We start from the raw sequence: 17,500 nt of genomic DNA, 5'->3' as shown, positions 1-17,500 counted from the left end.
GCCTTCACTAACGAGTCCTTTAATGAAGGGACGTCTGCTCGCAGACTCTGTGCTCCATCACTTCAGTCTGCTGGATTCTAGTTTTAGTTATTACAGAGCTTCATGTCTGTTTGTGTAACTCACTGATAAGAGATCACAGATCAATACTGTGTGATCAATATGAATTTAATATCTGTGTTATTGTCCATATGATGTACGACTCGGCTGAGGTTACTGCTCATTTGAAGTGTGAGACATGAACGCTCTGTAGTCAGACACGTTGTCTTTAACACCGTGGACACATCAAGAAAATGTCTGCGGAGCATTTCTGGTGGACGTTTGGATGGTTGTCTGAGAGCAGCTTTCTCTAAGGCCAAGCAAGTGTTATTTTGAGCATTAGATGATAATCTCACACTAATCAGAAGATGAGAGAAATTATTAGTGTAGATTATGCCTCTTATTGGCTGAAACCAAACAGGCCATCGGATGCTGAGTGTCGGAGGGATTACAAAGCAGAGCGGTGTGCTGCTCTCTGGCTCCCTAGGTTGCAAAATGGAGATCAGTGTTTATTCAGCGTCTTTTTATTGGCCATCACCTTTGTGTTTACACGCATATTGCCAAAAAGACAGACTTGAAGAGTAAACAAATATTTCAGGTCATGGTTACACTGGTGAGATGCAGCTGAAACACTAGCTTGCAATGAGCTGGTGCATTTACATTGCTAGTTTTTTCATTTTTTCAGATTTACATGCCTGGCGCAGATCTGCACTCTATGGAGTGCATTCTCCTAGTTTGTATTTCATCTGCAATATTTATTGTTTTTGTAAACACTCAACATTATTACTGATGTCTTAAATAAACCTTATGCTGCATGAGAGATGTACTATTCACTCTTCCATCCAGTATTTGTCAGTTCAGCTCACCTGCAGAGCTACACTCAAATACCAGCTGCATGACTTTACCTGTAAGATTCCCGATTTAAAAACTAACTACTAACTACTGTGATAAAGGATAGATGACATATGTGCCTCGTTTTCCCACCTACCTGCTCACACCACGTGGTCTACATCTATCTCTTCATCTCCTCCTTTAGCTTCCTTTTCACCCCTCTCTCCTAATGAGGCGTTATCTCCCACCACCTCTATGCCCTCTCACCTTCTTCAGTCTATGGCTTCTGACCTCCTTCTTTTTCTCCCCAGCCTCATCAATATGTACATCCCATGTAAAGAATTACAAACATGTCTCACTTGCGGTTTTTGCCCCCCAAAGACACTCGAACATGCTGTCTTTACTCCACTTTCAGCATATCCCCCCCAGAACAACCCTGTCAACCTTCACCAATCTGGATTCAAGGCAGGTCACTCAAGTGAAACTTACCTTACCTCCTTGTCATCATGGAGGAACTCCTCACTGCTAGAGCAGCCTCCCACTCCTCTAGCAACATCCTGCTGGACCTCTGAGCAGTGTTTGACATGCTGAACCACAAGATCCTCTTTTCCACCCTCCAAGAACTGGAAGTCTCAGGCTCAGCACTCCCCAATCAAATCCTACCTCAAGGACCGCATTTAAATAACTTGGAAAGAATCTGTGTCTGAAGGTTGTAGCCTCAGTACTGGGGTCCCTCAGAGTTCTGTTCAAGGCCCCCTCCTCTTTTCTCTCTATATCAAGTCAGTTAGCTCTGTTATTCGCTCACAGCATTTCTCTGGTCTGAAACCGAGGTTGAAACTAGAATCTCTGGGTGTCTGACTGACATCTCTCAGTAGATGTCCGCACACCACCTGAAGCTCAACCTCGACAGGACTGAGATGCTCTTCCTTCCAGGAAAGTGATCTCCCGTCCACCCTTTCCATTAACACTGAGGACTCCGTGGTGTCTCTAGCTCCAACTGTAAGGAAGCTAAATGTGACAGTGGATGAACAGCTGTCCTTCACCTTCAACATCACTGTGACAACCTGCTCCTGCAGATTCATGCTCCCCAACATCAGGAGGATATGTCCGTTCCTCACAGAGGAAATGGTAAAGGTACTGGTCCAGGCTCTTGTCATCTCGCTCTAGGACTACTATAACTCACTCCTGGCTGGTGTGCTTGCATGTAGCATCCATCCTCTGCAGCTCATCCAGAGTGCAGCAGCCAAGCTGGTCTTCAACCGACTCAAGGTCTTCCACACGACACTGCTCCTTCACATGCTGCACCGGCTCCCAGAGGCTGCTTGAATCCCATTCAAGTCACTGGTACTTTTCTACTGTACTATGAATGGTTCAGGCCCATCCCACATCCAGGCCCTGGTCTAACATACAAACACACCCTAATCTGTCCACGACACTCTGCTACTCCACACTTCGAAGGGGGCCCAGCTACCACTCAACAAAATCTAGACAGGCTGCACTGGTCCCACAATGGTGGAATGAGTTTTCATTGACATCAGGACAGCAGAAAGTCTCGACATCTTCAGACTGAAAAGACACCTTTTCAGGCTGCACCTTGGCCCATGAAAAAACTTACTGACTTATAAAAACTTATAAAACTTATCTCTTATTGTTCCTAGATGTAGCACTGGAAGTGGTTCAGTGCATTTGATGAAGCTGATGTAGTTGTAATTGTTGGGTTGTATCCACATGGTTGAATACACTTATTGTAAGTCACTTTGGTAAAAGCATCAGCTAAATAAATCTGTGTGACAAAGGTATTTACCAAGCTGACTGAGGTCCAGGGGGGTCCAGTGGAGCCCAGAGGGACAGGAAGGAGACAGTGTACGAATACTGACTCTGCCATGAGTGTCCAAACCCCACAGAGCATCACGACAGGCAGACAGGTGAATCAGCTCCACCTGAGCACACAGGTAAAACGTAGTAGAACATAAGTAGAATACACGAGGAGACCATTAGAATAGACACCAGAGGAATCAGATTTAAAGACAGGTGATTTTACCTCAGGTGGTAGAGGCACGGAGGAGGGTCGGAGCTCTCCATCCTGATCCCAAACACAGAACAGATCCTTCCTGCTCTGAGCCAACCACAGGAACGTACCTGAGACACAGGTAAGACACAAAGGTAGACGGTGATTAGGTACAAGTTTCAGGTACAAGTGTGCTTAGGGTTACGCATGAAAGACAGGCAGTGATTCTGCTGTTCAGAGGTCTGAGGATTGGTTGTTGAGGTCTGGGAACTAGTTGTTGAGGTCTGAAGACTCGTTCAAGTCTGGCGACTAGTTGCTGAGGTCTGGGGATTAGTTGTTGAGGTATGGATGTGTGTAGTGTACAGGTCTCTTACCTTCTCTGTGAGGCACAGCTGAGGAAGTGATGAAGGTCCACCTTGTGGCTGAGACAGTTCCTCTTGGAACAACATTCTGCCAGAAAGTTCCTAAAGGAACCAAAACACAAACAGCATCTGAGAAACTGAAACCCATACTATTTAGGCTATTCTGCTGTTATGTTGTAAGGTAGTGCAGCACATTATTCTCTACTGGACTCTACTGACCCACAAGACTGCCACGGGCCAGGTGCAACTGGTTCCGTCCCGAGGCAACCCAGACTCCACTGGTGTTGGCGCTGACCAGGCTCGGCTGGCACTGCGAGTACTGTGACAGAAAGGCCACCACACGCTCCACCGGTGCCCTGGTGACCGTGGCAACACTCTGGGTGGCCTGCAGCAGTGTCTGGAACAGACTGCCCTGATCGAAGACCACATAGTCTGAAATACTGATCTGATGGAAAAACAGACAGACAGACAGACAGACAGACAGACAGACAGACAGACAGACAGACAGACAGACAGACAGACAGACAGACAGACAGACAGACAGGCTGTTGAACTGCACAAATGAACTGAGAACAAACCAGGAGAAACTGTAAATACCAAACAAAAAGACTTTCTGTCTACCTGCCACCAGTGGTCATCGTCACCCTGTGGTCTGGATGAACAGATACCGGTTCTAAACCACAGGCTGCCACTGGCATCCAATGCCCATGCTGTACCACCGTCTCCCAGCGCAACACACATCAACTCCAAACCCTGAGCCTCACTGTGACACACACAAACACACACATGTACAGTAACATAATTAGAAAAAGGTTTTATCAAACGCTGATCAGTAAATCATCACCTGCCAGATATTTCCTCTCAGCTCATTTTATAATAACTCAAACACAAAAGTCCCAGTGGCTTTAATAGTTCATGTTCACAAATCTAACAACATTCAAGTGCGTAACTAACAGTTATACTACGGTCACATAATAATTACAATATTAGGGAAGTGAAATACGATTGCTGGTTGTCTACTTCGTACTTAGTACCCAGTTGATATTGCAACCAGCTGTTGCACTTTCAGCCCTCCAACTCGGTGCAGTACTACAGTAGGATTACAGTAGCAGTAGTACCCACCAGTGTCATAACTCCGGCCCCCTCTGTCTCTACACTACTACAGTAGTATTACAGTAGCAGTAGTACCTGACAGTGTCATACTTCCAGCCCTCTCCCTCGCTGCAGTAGCTGTTCAGTCCTTCTCTGTAGAATAAAGCTTTGTGTTCACTCAGAGCCCAGACCACGCCTTCCCTCACACACACCTGGCTGAACACACAGGGAGAATCCACCTTCACCGAACGAGCACAGGGGCGGTCCACGCTCAGACCTGATGTACACAGAGACAATGGTTATTATGAAAACAGCGCACAAGGAAAACTTTATCACCTCCAAACCATCCATCCATCTATTTTCTATACCGCCCATTCTTTTCGAGATTGCGGGGGGGGGGGGCTGAAGCCTATCCCAGCTTCAATGGGCGATAGGCAGGGTACACCCTGGACCTGTCGCCAGCCGATTGCAGGGCAACATGCAAAGACAGACAACCATTCACACTCACACTCACACCTAGGGGGCAATTTAGAGTCACCAATCAACCTAATGAGCATGTTTCTGGTCTGTGGGAGGAAGCCGGAGAACCCGGAGAGAACCCACGCATGCACGGGAAGAACGTGCAAACTTCACACAGAAAGGCCCGACCCGGGAATCGAACCAGCGACATTCTTGTGTCCCCAGGACTGATGGGATATATAATGTGTGTTGGTCTGCCCCAGAGTCTCCTCCTCCACACGGAGGAGTCCAGGACGAATCAGAACAGATGCTGAACCAAATGCTGAGTCAACAAGAAGGAGCAGTGGTTCTGTTCAGAGCTCCTCACTCTGTCTGAGGTCCAGACACCCTGCAGAAGAAGCTCTTTTTTAACATGGAAGCCGAGGTCACCTCTTTGCCATTACAATGGTTGGCCTGCTGTAGCCTGTACTTTTGGATACTTCTGGTCTAACAGCGCCTATATGATTTTATGCAGGCTACAGGCTGCCTGTCAACACTAGTGAATTGGATAGTAAAGATTAATATCTAACATTCAAGACAACGGTCAAAATTTTCAATGAATTTTTTTGAAAACCGCCATTGATTTTTCAAAAATAAAGGTGGTCATCCACTTTTTGCTTTGTGTTTGACTAGCCTCACAATGGTGACATTATTATATGTCACACAAAAGGGAAGCATCGAGCTGAAGAGTATACGTTAACAATTGGGGCACTGGCCAAATCCTAGCATCCACATGCATGGACTTTGAGGCCCGCTACTCACAAATCCACAATGACTGAAGGAATTCCACTATAAAATTGTCTAGTCCACGCGGGCTCTCTCGCAGACATTTTAAGGCCTTTACTCACACTTTCTGTGCGTCCGAGTTTCTGCAGAGTTGAGGGAATAGCCCTCAGTTCATACGCCGAAAGAAAAACTCTAAACATATCTGTTACAGTGATAATCCAGATGGTGTTGCTCTTGAATATCTGATTAATTTCAATATTCTTACTGCAAAGTTTTTTATTTGAACAGAGATATTTTCTAAATCACTAAGATCTCACCTTTTCTCAGAACTCGTAGAATCATAAGCTTTGAAAACTTTTTAGAATAATTTCCCTTGAAACCTCTAAATATCTCTGCCTGAATATGTTTGGCACACACACACACACACACACACACACACACACACACACACACACACACACACACACACACACACACACACACACACACGCACACACACACGCACACACACACGCATACACAAACACGTATATGTATATATCTAAATACATTTACACAAGCTCGAACAATCATTTCCTTTGTCGGCGTCTCCTGCAAATCCCGTGAAAGTGGAGAAAAAGTCTGATGAGTAGATTTACTGATGTTTAACAGTTTCTTCCTACTGAATTCTATCACAGAGGGATGGCTTTAAACGAGACAAATAAACGGAATAAGAAAAGAGACATAAATAAATGGATGTCAAAATTGGCCAGAAATTACATTGGAATATTCCCTGAAAGAAAAAAACCCACATATTTTTGTGCATTATGTCCATAAGAGGTAAAACCAACACAATGTCAATTTTCAATGTCTGCATTTTTTTAAATTTTGAAAATAAATCTAAATTTAGAATATTCATTGACAGCCCTAATATGTATGAATCGTTAATTAGTCACCTGTCTGCAGGTAGAGGTCTCCGTTGGTCCTGATGATCCAGGCGGAGTCGTCACTCAATGCCACAAAGCCTGTTTGCTCCACAGCTTTGTACCAGTGACGCTTTCCTTTAACTGATACTTTAGCACAAGCAAATGCTGTCATGCTCTTCTGCTCCACCTTCCACAGCAGATTACCTGATGGAGTTAGCAACAGTTAACATTTAGCTAATGCTACATACACCTGCACACCTGACCATCAGCTGCCTGCCTTAATGTAAGGTAAACCAGGTGTTTTAACTGGAAGCTTATGATGTTTTAAGTTTCTTTTGGAAAAACAAAGCAAAACTGCAAATAAAGACAGAAATAAAGCGGACAGTTTGTCATTGTTAACAGCTGGTGGTGCAGTAAATATCCTCTGTGTATATTTCTGCTGTTTATTTTAACATGTATATATGACAATATGTATTTTCTTTTCTTTTTTTTAACATAGTTTTAATCCTGCACTGAGCCTGTCAACCAAATTCCGTTCGGTGTAATGAATGATAGTAAAGTTTGTCTCAGTCTAAGTACAAACCATTGTTTATGTAACTCACATAAATCAACCAGCCGGTACATTTAAGTTGGTGCAGTTACACGATGAGATTAATATCCTCTTTGTTTGTTACTGAAAAAAGGAAGTGCCTTCTAGAAGGTTTGATTATGTTAGATCTCCACTGAGAAAAGCCAGAGAGAGAGCGCGATGTGAAGAGGTCTCCAGGTGGAGTGTATGTAGTGTTAAAGGTTCTCCTGTTTTTGAGAAGAAAGGAGCCAAAGATCGTTTGGATGTCAACCGTTTCTTTTCATTTGGGAAACTCTGTCAATCTCTGGTGAGTTAAAGCATTAGATAAGATAACACTTAATTAATCCCGTGTAGGGGAAATCAGATAGCATTGCATGTTATCTGACTGCCATTTGTGCATACTAATTCAAGCTAGCAGTCAAAACTGGTACACTACTTCTGTTGACTTATATGTATGGTTAAGTCTTTTGAGTAAGAAAAAAAACAGCTGGACATGTATTTGCAAGTTACATTTGAAATGTAAGGAGCACATTTGTGACTAGTGTTACGTGAGCTAATGATTTGTGGAAAAAAACCTCTTTCTTTGGTTAGCCACATGGTTATGCAGGAGGTTGCCATTTTTTTCTTGCGGCTAAAGGGTTGATCAAATAGAATTGTGAGACAATCAGTTTGTTGCAATCAGAATTTTAATGCATGATAACAACTGAAAATTAGAAATGTTGTTTGAAGATATGAGTGGGAATTTATGTTTAATTAAGGAAAGAACTGCAAGAGGGAGAAATATGACAACTTAGTCAGCGACTGCCAAAGACGAGGCTGGAAGGCAAGGTGCTCGCCAGTGGAGGTCGGGTGCAGAGGCTTTGCAGGACAGTCCCTCTGCAAGGCTTACACTGCACTTGGCATAACAGGTGAGAGGAGGAGGGCCATCTATAGCAGCACAGAGGTGGCAGAGAAAGTTTCTAGGTAGCTCTGGATGAAGAGAGGAGATCCGTGGTCGAGTGCTGCTAGGGCACAGGCTGAGGCCTGATCAACCTCAGCCGGGTCGCCTGAGTGAGGGTGTCTGATGCTCGAAAGACCCGAAACACCCTATGACGTCAGGTAGCATCACTGACGATGCACCCCAGCTATGTATCAGAAGATGTTTCACGACAAAAAGATGTTTCACTACAACTACAATTATTGTTAAAAATGTTTACTGATTGTATACTATGCATAAATGTCTTGGCTTTTATCTTTTCTGATGTAAATACAGTCAGTATAATATTTATATATAAAAACTGGATAGGAGTATAGATTGTAGAAAATTGCCATACAGTAATATATGGGTTCCCTTTCCTGCCATGTGCAAATGTTTTTTTCATTCGTCTGCTCATATTGTGGAACGACATTGAGTGAAATACAGCCACCCAGGATTTCCTTTCATCCGAGGAGTGTGTGATCTGCTGCTCAGTGTACTTCTTCATACGTGTAGCTGCATCGGATGGAACAGATGAGCTTCATGAGATCTCTACGATACACACATACTACTGTGGTAGCACACAAGAACGTATGGAAATCATTTACCGTTAAGGATTTTCTTTTGACTGACTGAACTTCGGACTAAAGAGTTTACCAGAGGCAGCGTTTTGCCATGTTGGTATTTTGTGTTCCTTGTTTAATTTTTACTGTCATAAAATTCTACAAATGAAAGTTCTGTACTCTTCCATGTCACAAAGTCATGTCATATTCCCTCCTAGAGTCAAACCGAGATGGGACTGATCCACTAATAGCTCTGTGTAAAATTACTGTTACATTTGTTACATTTCCAATGAATGAACAGAGCATCTGTCAAGCGTGATGTCAGTAGCTCACCTGAAGGTGATAATGCCATCTGGTGGACGTTATCTTCGAAGCGCTGCCAGGTGAGTCCAGTTTCAGGCAGAGGGCTGCAGTACAGTCCTCCTTTAAAGTCAAGGCACCACACATACCTGAAACACACATCACCTGTCAGATAATTGCCAGTCACCCACAAGAGTCATCTGTCAGATACCCATCAGTTACCTGAAGGAAACCTGTCAGTTACTTGTGAGACACCTGTAAGACACCCGACAGTCACCTTAACACAGTCCTCCTTTAATGTCCACACACCACACATGCCTGAAACACACAGGTCATACTTCAATCACCTGAGAGTCGGCTGACCACTCACCTCTCAGTCACCTGCAAGCTCAGTATTCCACATCCTGGTCCTGAGTATCCCATCCAGCTTTCTGCCAACTTAAGAGACAAAAGAAAACTAGATCAGTAAGGTAAGACCTCATGGACTCACCTGATCACATTTGTGTGCATCTCTCCTGGTTGGGTTTGTGTCTGTGTGTCACGTCTGTGAATCTCACCAGGTCAACTTTGTGTGTCTGTCTCACCTTGTCAGGTCTATGTGCTTCTTACCTGGTCAGCTCTGAGTGTGTCTCACCTGCTCAGGTTTGTGTACATCTCTGTCCTGAGCATCCTGGCCCAATTGTTTCTCTGTATGACTGGACGGACAATTAAGGACACCCCCTCCGCTGCCAGCAGGAGGCACAGTGTGACTGTAGATGTCTGCCTCTTCATCACTGGACATACTGGGTTTTCTGTCCAGACTGGACACAGTGGAGTAAAACATCTGGTCCACCAGACCAGCATGGGGTGCCAGGTCATCACCCTGCACACAAATACAAAGGAATATTAAGATTTAATTATATTCATTAGAACAATGCACTAGTCTAAAACATTGTGCAGAGTACACAAATAAAAAGTTTGTTCAGAGAAAGTGCTTTGATTTTTTTTATTTTTGCAGAAATTAAACAAAAGTAAGTGTGTAATAGCATCTTCATGTGTAGAGTAAACCTTTTTTTTTTTTTTTTTCAGTATGTGGTAGGCGATTGCCAGATCTCCTGATCTCTTCTCTGGGAGTTCAGTCCACAAGTGAGGAGTCCGAACAGAGAAGAGCCCTGAACAAGATGAACAGAGTTCATTGGCAGATTGGATACTGTAAGGTGTCTGGTGGCAGACTCGGGGGCTCCAGAGAGGAGTGAGTTGCAGTTGTCCAGGTGTGGGGTGACAAGTGAGGAGGTGGTGGATACTTCTGATGCTGCAGAGGAGGAACCTGAGCGACTGCTGCCATGTTGGCTTGAAACCTGGTAGGAGCAACCTGGCAGACAGGACGCAGACTAAAAGACACCCATTGTTTTAAGGCTGAACAGGAGTAGCCGATGTTTGTCAAAGGACCATACAGTGAACTTAGAGCACTTTCTGTTACCCCCCACCTTCTGCTCCTACTTTACAAAAGTATTGTTCAACCCATCCTCCTCTGGAATTTTCTGTCCGGTTACCTTGCAGAGTTCTACACAGGTCAGCTGACTAGTGGTTGAGGTCTGAGGACTAGCTGCAGAGGTCTGGGGATTAGTAGTAGAAGTACCAGTAGAAGTAGCTTGTGGTTGACAAAGGGCCATACAGGCTGAGTATGAGGATTATAGATGTCCAAGAGTCTGAGAACCATAGAGGTCCAGGAGCATGAGGACCATACAGATCAAGGGGGGGGGGGGGGGGGGCAGGTTAAGGGTTTGGGGGAATGTCCTTAACAAAGAAAATCCCCTTACATTGGTTGGTGAAGCTCAACCCCATCTACCCACCTCCTCTTCCTCCTCTTCTGGTCCAATCAGAGGGCTCAGAAACCCATCCTCCTGGTCCTCCATTGGCTGCCGCTCCTGTGCATTATCCTCCTCAGTATTGTGCATGTATGAGAAGGTGCACTCTAGAAGCAGATCCACATCTGGGGTTGGAGGGACAACCTGTGCCTCTGCAGAAGGACCAGAGGCCTTTTCTGGGTTCAGCTGGTTCTCCAAACCTTGGAGGGGCAGAGAGCCTGGAGGGAGAATAGAGCTGAGACAAGAAAGCAAGTATGAGATAGACAGTGAATGTAGGGTCCAAGAATGAAAAACAACAATACTCTTTCTGTCTGCTGGTCTTCAGCTACTAACCAAGACTGACTGGAGGAAGACTCCATCTCCTCCCTATCCTTTATACCTCCACCCTGTGCCTCCTGTGAGTCCTGGTCCTGGTTTTGCTCTGGGGAGTCATAGTTTTGAAAGTCAAGACCAAGGAGGGAGGCTCGGTCACTCAGAGGAGTCCCACTCCCTCCATCACTACAGCTGCCATCCTGGACTACAAACATGGAGTCTGAACAGCTGCTCTCAGAGAGACGGTTCCCACTGCTGCTGTCTGAGGACAGACACAGAGACAAAATATTCAGTCACTCAGTTATGACTCTTATCTGACTCTCTGTCTATCAGTCTGAATCTGTCTATCTCTCAGTCCGTCTGTCTGCTTGCCTTGTCGTCTCCTCTTCTTCTTCTTCACTCTGATGGCTTTCACCACCAGCTCCTGCTGCATTTCCCCCTGACCCAAAGGAGCACTGTAGCGTCTGGAGCTCAGCTCACAGGATGTGGTCACTGGGGTGTTTCCATGGAGACTGTCCCAGGATGTGACAGAGCTGCTGCGGCTACGAGAGCTGCTGGTGAAAAAATCGGAGCGCTGGCAGAGCTGCTCCATCACCTGGATAAATATTGAGTATAGTGGATCACATTACATAGACAGTAACAGGTCAGTTAACCAGTCTGTAAGAAATGGGTCAACCAGTCACCTCCAGTTGCTCCTCTGCCTCCTCCACTTCCTCCACTCCTTCCTCCTCTTTCTCTACCTCCTCACTGTGCCACTCCTGTCCTCCTCCTCCCTCTTCCCTCCCCCCACCCTCAATGATGATAGCCATGGTTCGGATTGGCTGAGCTGTTTCCACTGATCCTGTAGGTGGGAGGATGGTGGGCGTGGCCAAAGGTGAGGACAGACGGACAGAGAGCTCCGACACTAAAGAACAGAGACAGATTAAAAACATCAGTCTTAATGAGTTGGCAAAATCAGTCAGGATGATTCGCAGTGAAGGTTTTTACAGTCGGTCGGGGAGCTCATCGTTTGGCTGCAAAAACTACAAAGTTGTTTGATCTTTTAAAATAAAGGTACCATCAGAGTTGTGGTCCACTCATTTTAAAAAACATTTTAAATATTAGTTCTAAGGTGTTTGGTAGCAATGGCAACACTTATGGTTGGGTCAGTCCTTCAGGGCAGATGGCTTTGTTTTAATATTTCACATATTATATAGATTGAGTGGTATTTTAAGTCAAGGATCAAAGTTAGAGTGGGAGTTGCACTAGCAGAAGTAATGTTACCTACAGTTGAAGGTCAGACCCTCAGGGCTGTTGGAGATGTTATAGTATAGAGTACGTATTGGCAGAGGTATGTTTAGCAGGAGGGTTAGATTAAAAGAGAGGCAGCGGAGAGTTAAGGTAGCAGTGGCAGCAGTAGTATTGGTACTACTGCTGGTAGTAGTAATAGCAGTACTCACAGCTGGAAGGTAGTCCCTCGGGGCTGTTGGAAAGACGGATGATGTCCCTGTCTCCTTTCAGGATGAAGATCTCGTTGTCACAACATGACACTGACACAATGTCTCCACTGCTCTCCAAGGCTCCGATTATCACCTTAAAACATCAAACACAAAACAGATCAGATATGACACAACATGAGGATTCACAAGACGCACGTCATCAACACACAGCATGGGAGCATGACTCAGCTCGGCTCCTCGCCGTCTGGCTGTCAGAGACATGCAAATCACAATCACATCCTCCATCTTGGGTGTAATTTCTCTGTTTATGTTTGACTCTGGTTGTCCCACCTACCATCTTTATTTCTCGCACGATTTAGACGCTCGTGTGACCACCTCTCTCTCTCTCTCTCTCTCTCTCTCTCTCTCTCTCTCTCTCTCTCTCTCTCTCTCTCTCTCTCTCTCTCAAAGTAGATGCTGGGGTCCTCTAAATAGCTGCAGTACCTCATTAAGACCATCGAGAACGTAGATGCTGTATTCGTTAACAGATCACTATAAGCTGTTGTAAGACAGTCTAGTGCATAGATGCTGAACTTGTTAATGAGTCACTGTAAGTAGTTGTGGTACCTCGTTGAGACAGTCAAGTACGTAGATGCTGTACTCATTCCAGCTGAGGATCCAGCCCTCTCGGAGGAAACAACTGAGCAGACCGAGCTGCCTGTCTGCTGGACGGTAAGCTCCGATTGGACCAGGTCGAGGAAACAACTCAAACTGTGGAATCTGAGTCAGACAGGTAGATAGACAGGTGAGACAGACAGAGAAAATATCATTTATGTAGCTATTAACGGTCATTTTTCCTGGATGAGTGGAAACAACAAAATACCTTCAAGACCAATACACCAAGTACAACTATCTTTGACCAAGTACAGACAGACACAGAAGCAGTAATATTAGCAGTTGTACTAGTCAGCATATTTGTATCATGTGACTCCAGCAGAAGCTTCTGATAACAGCTACTGTAGTAGTAACAGTACAAGATGTATGTATTTAAAGTACGTTCCTCATATTCCCGGTGTACCTGTGTGTTAAATAGTGGTCTAAGCAGTCGGGTGTCCTCCACCTGTCCTCTGATGTCAGACCTCCACAGTCTGAGTCCAGGTCGGGCAGCAAACATCTGAAGATCGCTCTGTTTGCAGAGACCCGGGAGGAAGCAGGCTCCAAACCTGCCACTGCTGCAAGCAACACAAGAAATACTGTTAAAGCATAGTGTTAAATCTACTAAACTTATTTAACACTATCAGCAATGCGTAAAACTACTAATCCCTTGTAAAACTACTGTTGATGTGTACAACTGCTAAATTCACATGAAAACTACCATGAACATGTAAAATCATTAAACCCAGATGTTTTGGATCAGCATGACAGATTGCATGAGTTTTCTCTGTTTTTTTTGCTTATTTTCTGCTTCATCTCATTGTTCGTGCAGTTGTTGCTGTGTTCTTTGGAGGAGTTCTCTGTGTTTGTGGAGGTGGCGGCTGCTAGTGTGGCTGGTCAGCATGGCTGCAGGCAGTGGCTCTGACTTACAAAAACTAAAACACCAACATAGCATCTCCAGCTGTCGTGTGTTCAGTTGTAGAGTGTAGTCTAGTTGTAGGTGTGTCTGATGGGTATGACAGCTTTCAGAATAACCAGTGCTGTTGTGATTTTACTAGACAGTACAGAGAAAGTGAATCAGTCGCTTGAGAGTGGTAAAACTTTATTTATATAGCAAAAAGCACAATGTGCTGCACAGTACAATACATGTGTTAAAAATCATGAAGCCTAACCCATAAGATGTGAATTAAAACCATTTAAAGAGTAAGAATAAAATAAGATTCAATAAAAATATGATGAAAAGTGGACCAATAAAAAATGATAGGACCAATAAAAGAACTAAAAATGAAATAAGATACCCAAGACAGACACACCAGACCACAGAAAGGCAGTTAAAAAGGACTGTTTTTCAGTTTAGTTTTAAAAAGCATGACTGGGGACTTCGGGTCAGAACATCACCAAGATGGACGCATAGTGAAAGAGCTCCCCGACCGAGCCGGACTAATTAGAGAAATACCCCAATATAAACGAAGAAAATCGTTCCGACTAAAAACATAACCCCTAACCCCTAACCCTAACCCAAAAATAGGGGTCAGTTGTCTACCCGGTGCTATGCGGTGGCAGTCGTGGGCGGGGGGCCCGAAGACCCAAACCCTGGACAACGACTCTGGCTATGGGGACATGAAATGTCACCTCACTGTGGAGGAAAGAGCCTGAGCTAGTGCGGGAGGTTGAGTGGTACCGGCAAGAGATAGTCAGGCTCAAGTCCACGCACAGTCTGGGCTCTGGATCCCAACTCCTTGAAAGAGGCTGGACTCTCTTCTACTCTGGAGTTGCCCGCGGTGAGAGGCAGCGAGCTGGTGTGGGCTTGCTTACAGCCCCCCAGCACAGCCGCCATGTGTTGGAGTTCTCCCCGCTGAGCGAGAGGGTCGCTTCCCTGCGCCTTCGGGTCGGGGATATGTCTCTCACTGTTGTTTCAGCCTATGGGCCGAACAGCAGTGCAGAGTACCCAGCCTTCTTGGAGTCCCTGTGAGGGGTACTGGAAAGCGCTCCAACCGGGGACTCCATTGTTCTGCTGGGGGACTTCAATGCTCACGTGGGTAGCGACAGTGATACCTGGAGGGGTGTGATTGGGAGGAACGGCCTCCCCGATCTGAACCTGAGTGGTGTTCTGTTATTGGATTTCTGTGCTAGTCACAGTTTGTCCATAACGAACACCATGTTCAAGCATAGGGGTGTCCATCAGTGCACGTGGCACCAGGAGGGAGGTTGGAGACATTGTCCGAATGGACCACGTTCTCCACTTCCACTGTTGATGCAGCCGTCTGTAGCTGTGGCCGTAAAGTCGGCGGTGCATGTCGTGGCGGCAACCCCCGAACCCAGTGGTGGACAACGGAAGTAAGGGATGCTGTCAAGCTGAAGAAGGAGTCCTATCGGGCCTGGCTGCCTCATAGGACTCCTGAGGCAGCTGACGGGTACCGGCAGGCCAAGCGCGCGGCAGCTCGGGCGGTTGTAGAAGCAAAAACTCAGGTCTGGGAGGAGTTCGGGGAGGCCATGGAGGACTACCGGTCGGCCTCGAGGAAATTCTGGCAAACCATTCTGCGCCTCAGGAAGGGGAAGCAGCTTTCTGTCAACACTGTATACAGTGGAGATGGGGAGCTGTTGACCTCGACTGGGGATATTGTCGGGCGGTGGAAGGAATACTTCGAGGATCTCCTCAATCCCACTGTCATGTCTTCCGTAGAGGAAGCAGAGACTGGGGACTTGGAGGTCGATTCATCCATCACCAGGGCTGAAGTCACTGAAGTAGTTCGCAAGCTCCTCGGTGGCAAAGCGCGGGGGGTGGATGAGATCCGCCCTGAGTACCTCAAGTCTCTGGATGTTGTAGGTTTGTCTTGGTTGACACGCCTCTGCAGCATCGCGTGGCAGACGGGGACAGTGCCTCTGGACTGGCAGACTGGGGTGGTGGTACCTCCTTTTAAAAAGGGGGACCGGAGGGTGTGTCCCAACTATCGGGGATCACACTCCTCAGCCTCCCTGGGAAAGTCTATTCCAGGGTACTGGAGAGGAGAATCCGGCCGATAGTCGAACCTCAGATTCAGGAGGAACAATGCGGTTTTCGTCCTGGCCGTGGAACACTGGACCAGCTCTATACCCTCCACAGGGTGCTTGAGGGTTCATGGGAGTTTGCCCAACCAGTCCACATGTGCTTTGTGGACTTGGAGAAGGCATTTGACCATGTCCCTCGTGTCATTCTGTGGGAGGTGCTCCGGGAGTATGGGGTTGGAGGCCCTCTACTGAGGGCTGTACAGTCCCTGTACAACCGGAGCAGGAGCTTGGTCCACATTGCTGGCAGTAAGTCGGACCTGTTCCCGGTGCATGTTGGACTCCGGCAGGGCTGCCCTTTGTCACCGGTTCTGTTCATCATTTTTATGGACAGAATTTCTAGGCGCAGCCAGGGGCCAGAGGGGGTTCGGTTTGGGAGCCGTCAGATTTCGTCTCTGCTTTTTGTGGATGATGTTGTCTTCAGCATGCACTGGGGTGGTTCGCAGCCGAGTGTGAAGCAGCTGGGATGAGAGTCAGCACCTCCAAGTCCGAGGCCATGGTTCTCGACCGGAAAAAGGTGGCTTGCTCCCTTCAGGTTGGGGGAGAGTTCCTGTCTCAAGTGGAGGAGTTTAAGTATCTTGGGATCCTGTTCATGAGTGAGGGAAGGATGGAGCGTGAGTTTGACAGGCGGATCGGTGCAGCGGCTGCAGTAATGCGGTCGCTGTATCGGTCTGTCGTGGTAAAGAAGGAGCTGAGCTGAAAGGCGACGCTCTCGATTTACCGGTCAATCTATGTTCCTGCCCTCACCTATGGTCATGAACTTTGGGTCATGACCGAAAGAACGAGGTCCGGGATACAATCGGCTGAAATGAGTTTCCTCCGCAGGGTGGCAGGGCGCTCCCTTAGAGATAGGGTGAGGAGCTCTGTCACCCGGGAGGAGCTCAGAGTAGAGTCAGCTGAGGTGGCTTGGGCATCTCTACCGGATGCCCCCTGGACGCCTCCCTAGGGAGGTGTTCCAGGCATGTCCCACCGGGAGGAGGCCCCGGGGAAGACCCAGGACACGCTGGGGTGACTATGTCACTCGGCTGGCCTGGGAACGCCTCGGGATCCCCCCGGAAGACCTGGAGGAAGTGTCCGGGGAGAGGGAAGTCTGGGCGTCCCTGCTCAGACTGCTCCCCCCGCAACCCGACCCCGGATAAGCGGAAGACAATGGATGGATGGATGGATGGCTTAAGGTACCATCGAGGAATGGATGGATATAGTACATGAAATTTACATCATGGAAAATCTGTCATTTTCTCTAAGAATAGAAAGAGAAAAATTCAGTTTTGGTCCAAATGGAGTACACAAAACCTGTAAGATTTGATTTCACTTGAATCTATTTGTATAAAATACTTTTGTGGGTACCACTTGAATAAGAATTCTATTTAAGACGTTTTG

At 46.5% G+C, this 17,500-nt stretch overlaps 1 protein-coding gene across 2 annotated transcripts in view; it reads right to left on the bottom strand.

Annotated features, from left to right (window-relative positions):
• The window catches only part of tecpr2 (tectonin beta-propeller repeat containing 2), a 42,137-nt gene that overhangs the window by 7,553 nt on the left and 17,084 nt on the right, over positions 1 to 17,500 (bottom strand). For both annotated transcript variants that reach the window (XM_070979253.1, XM_070979252.1), the window contains exons 7-23: positions 13,500 to 13,653; positions 13,049 to 13,201; positions 12,443 to 12,575; positions 11,687 to 11,907; positions 11,376 to 11,598; positions 11,025 to 11,265; positions 10,677 to 10,926; positions 9,479 to 9,706; positions 9,215 to 9,282; positions 8,878 to 8,993; positions 6,489 to 6,662; positions 4,426 to 4,606; positions 3,859 to 4,000; positions 3,457 to 3,682; positions 3,250 to 3,339; positions 2,909 to 3,006; positions 2,672 to 2,807 (exon numbers count right to left, since the gene is read on the bottom strand). In XM_070979253.1, coding sequence (XP_070835354.1) covers positions 2,672 to 2,807; positions 2,909 to 3,006; positions 3,250 to 3,339; positions 3,457 to 3,682; positions 3,859 to 4,000; positions 4,426 to 4,606; positions 6,489 to 6,662; positions 8,878 to 8,993; positions 9,215 to 9,282; positions 9,479 to 9,706; positions 10,677 to 10,926; positions 11,025 to 11,265; positions 11,376 to 11,598; positions 11,687 to 11,907; positions 12,443 to 12,575; positions 13,049 to 13,201; positions 13,500 to 13,653 — 2,834 coding nt within the window. The remainder of the gene's footprint in view (positions 1 to 2,671; positions 2,808 to 2,908; positions 3,007 to 3,249; positions 3,340 to 3,456; positions 3,683 to 3,858; positions 4,001 to 4,425; positions 4,607 to 6,488; positions 6,663 to 8,877; positions 8,994 to 9,214; positions 9,283 to 9,478; positions 9,707 to 10,676; positions 10,927 to 11,024; positions 11,266 to 11,375; positions 11,599 to 11,686; positions 11,908 to 12,442; positions 12,576 to 13,048; positions 13,202 to 13,499; positions 13,654 to 17,500) is intronic.

Source organism: Chaetodon trifascialis, chromosome 14 (assembly GCF_039877785.1).
Source record: "Chaetodon trifascialis isolate fChaTrf1 chromosome 14, fChaTrf1.hap1, whole genome shotgun sequence".
Lineage (NCBI taxonomy): Eukaryota > Metazoa > Chordata > Actinopteri > Chaetodontiformes > Chaetodontidae > Chaetodon > Chaetodon trifascialis.
This window is presented reverse-complemented; position numbering and strand designations above follow the sequence as displayed.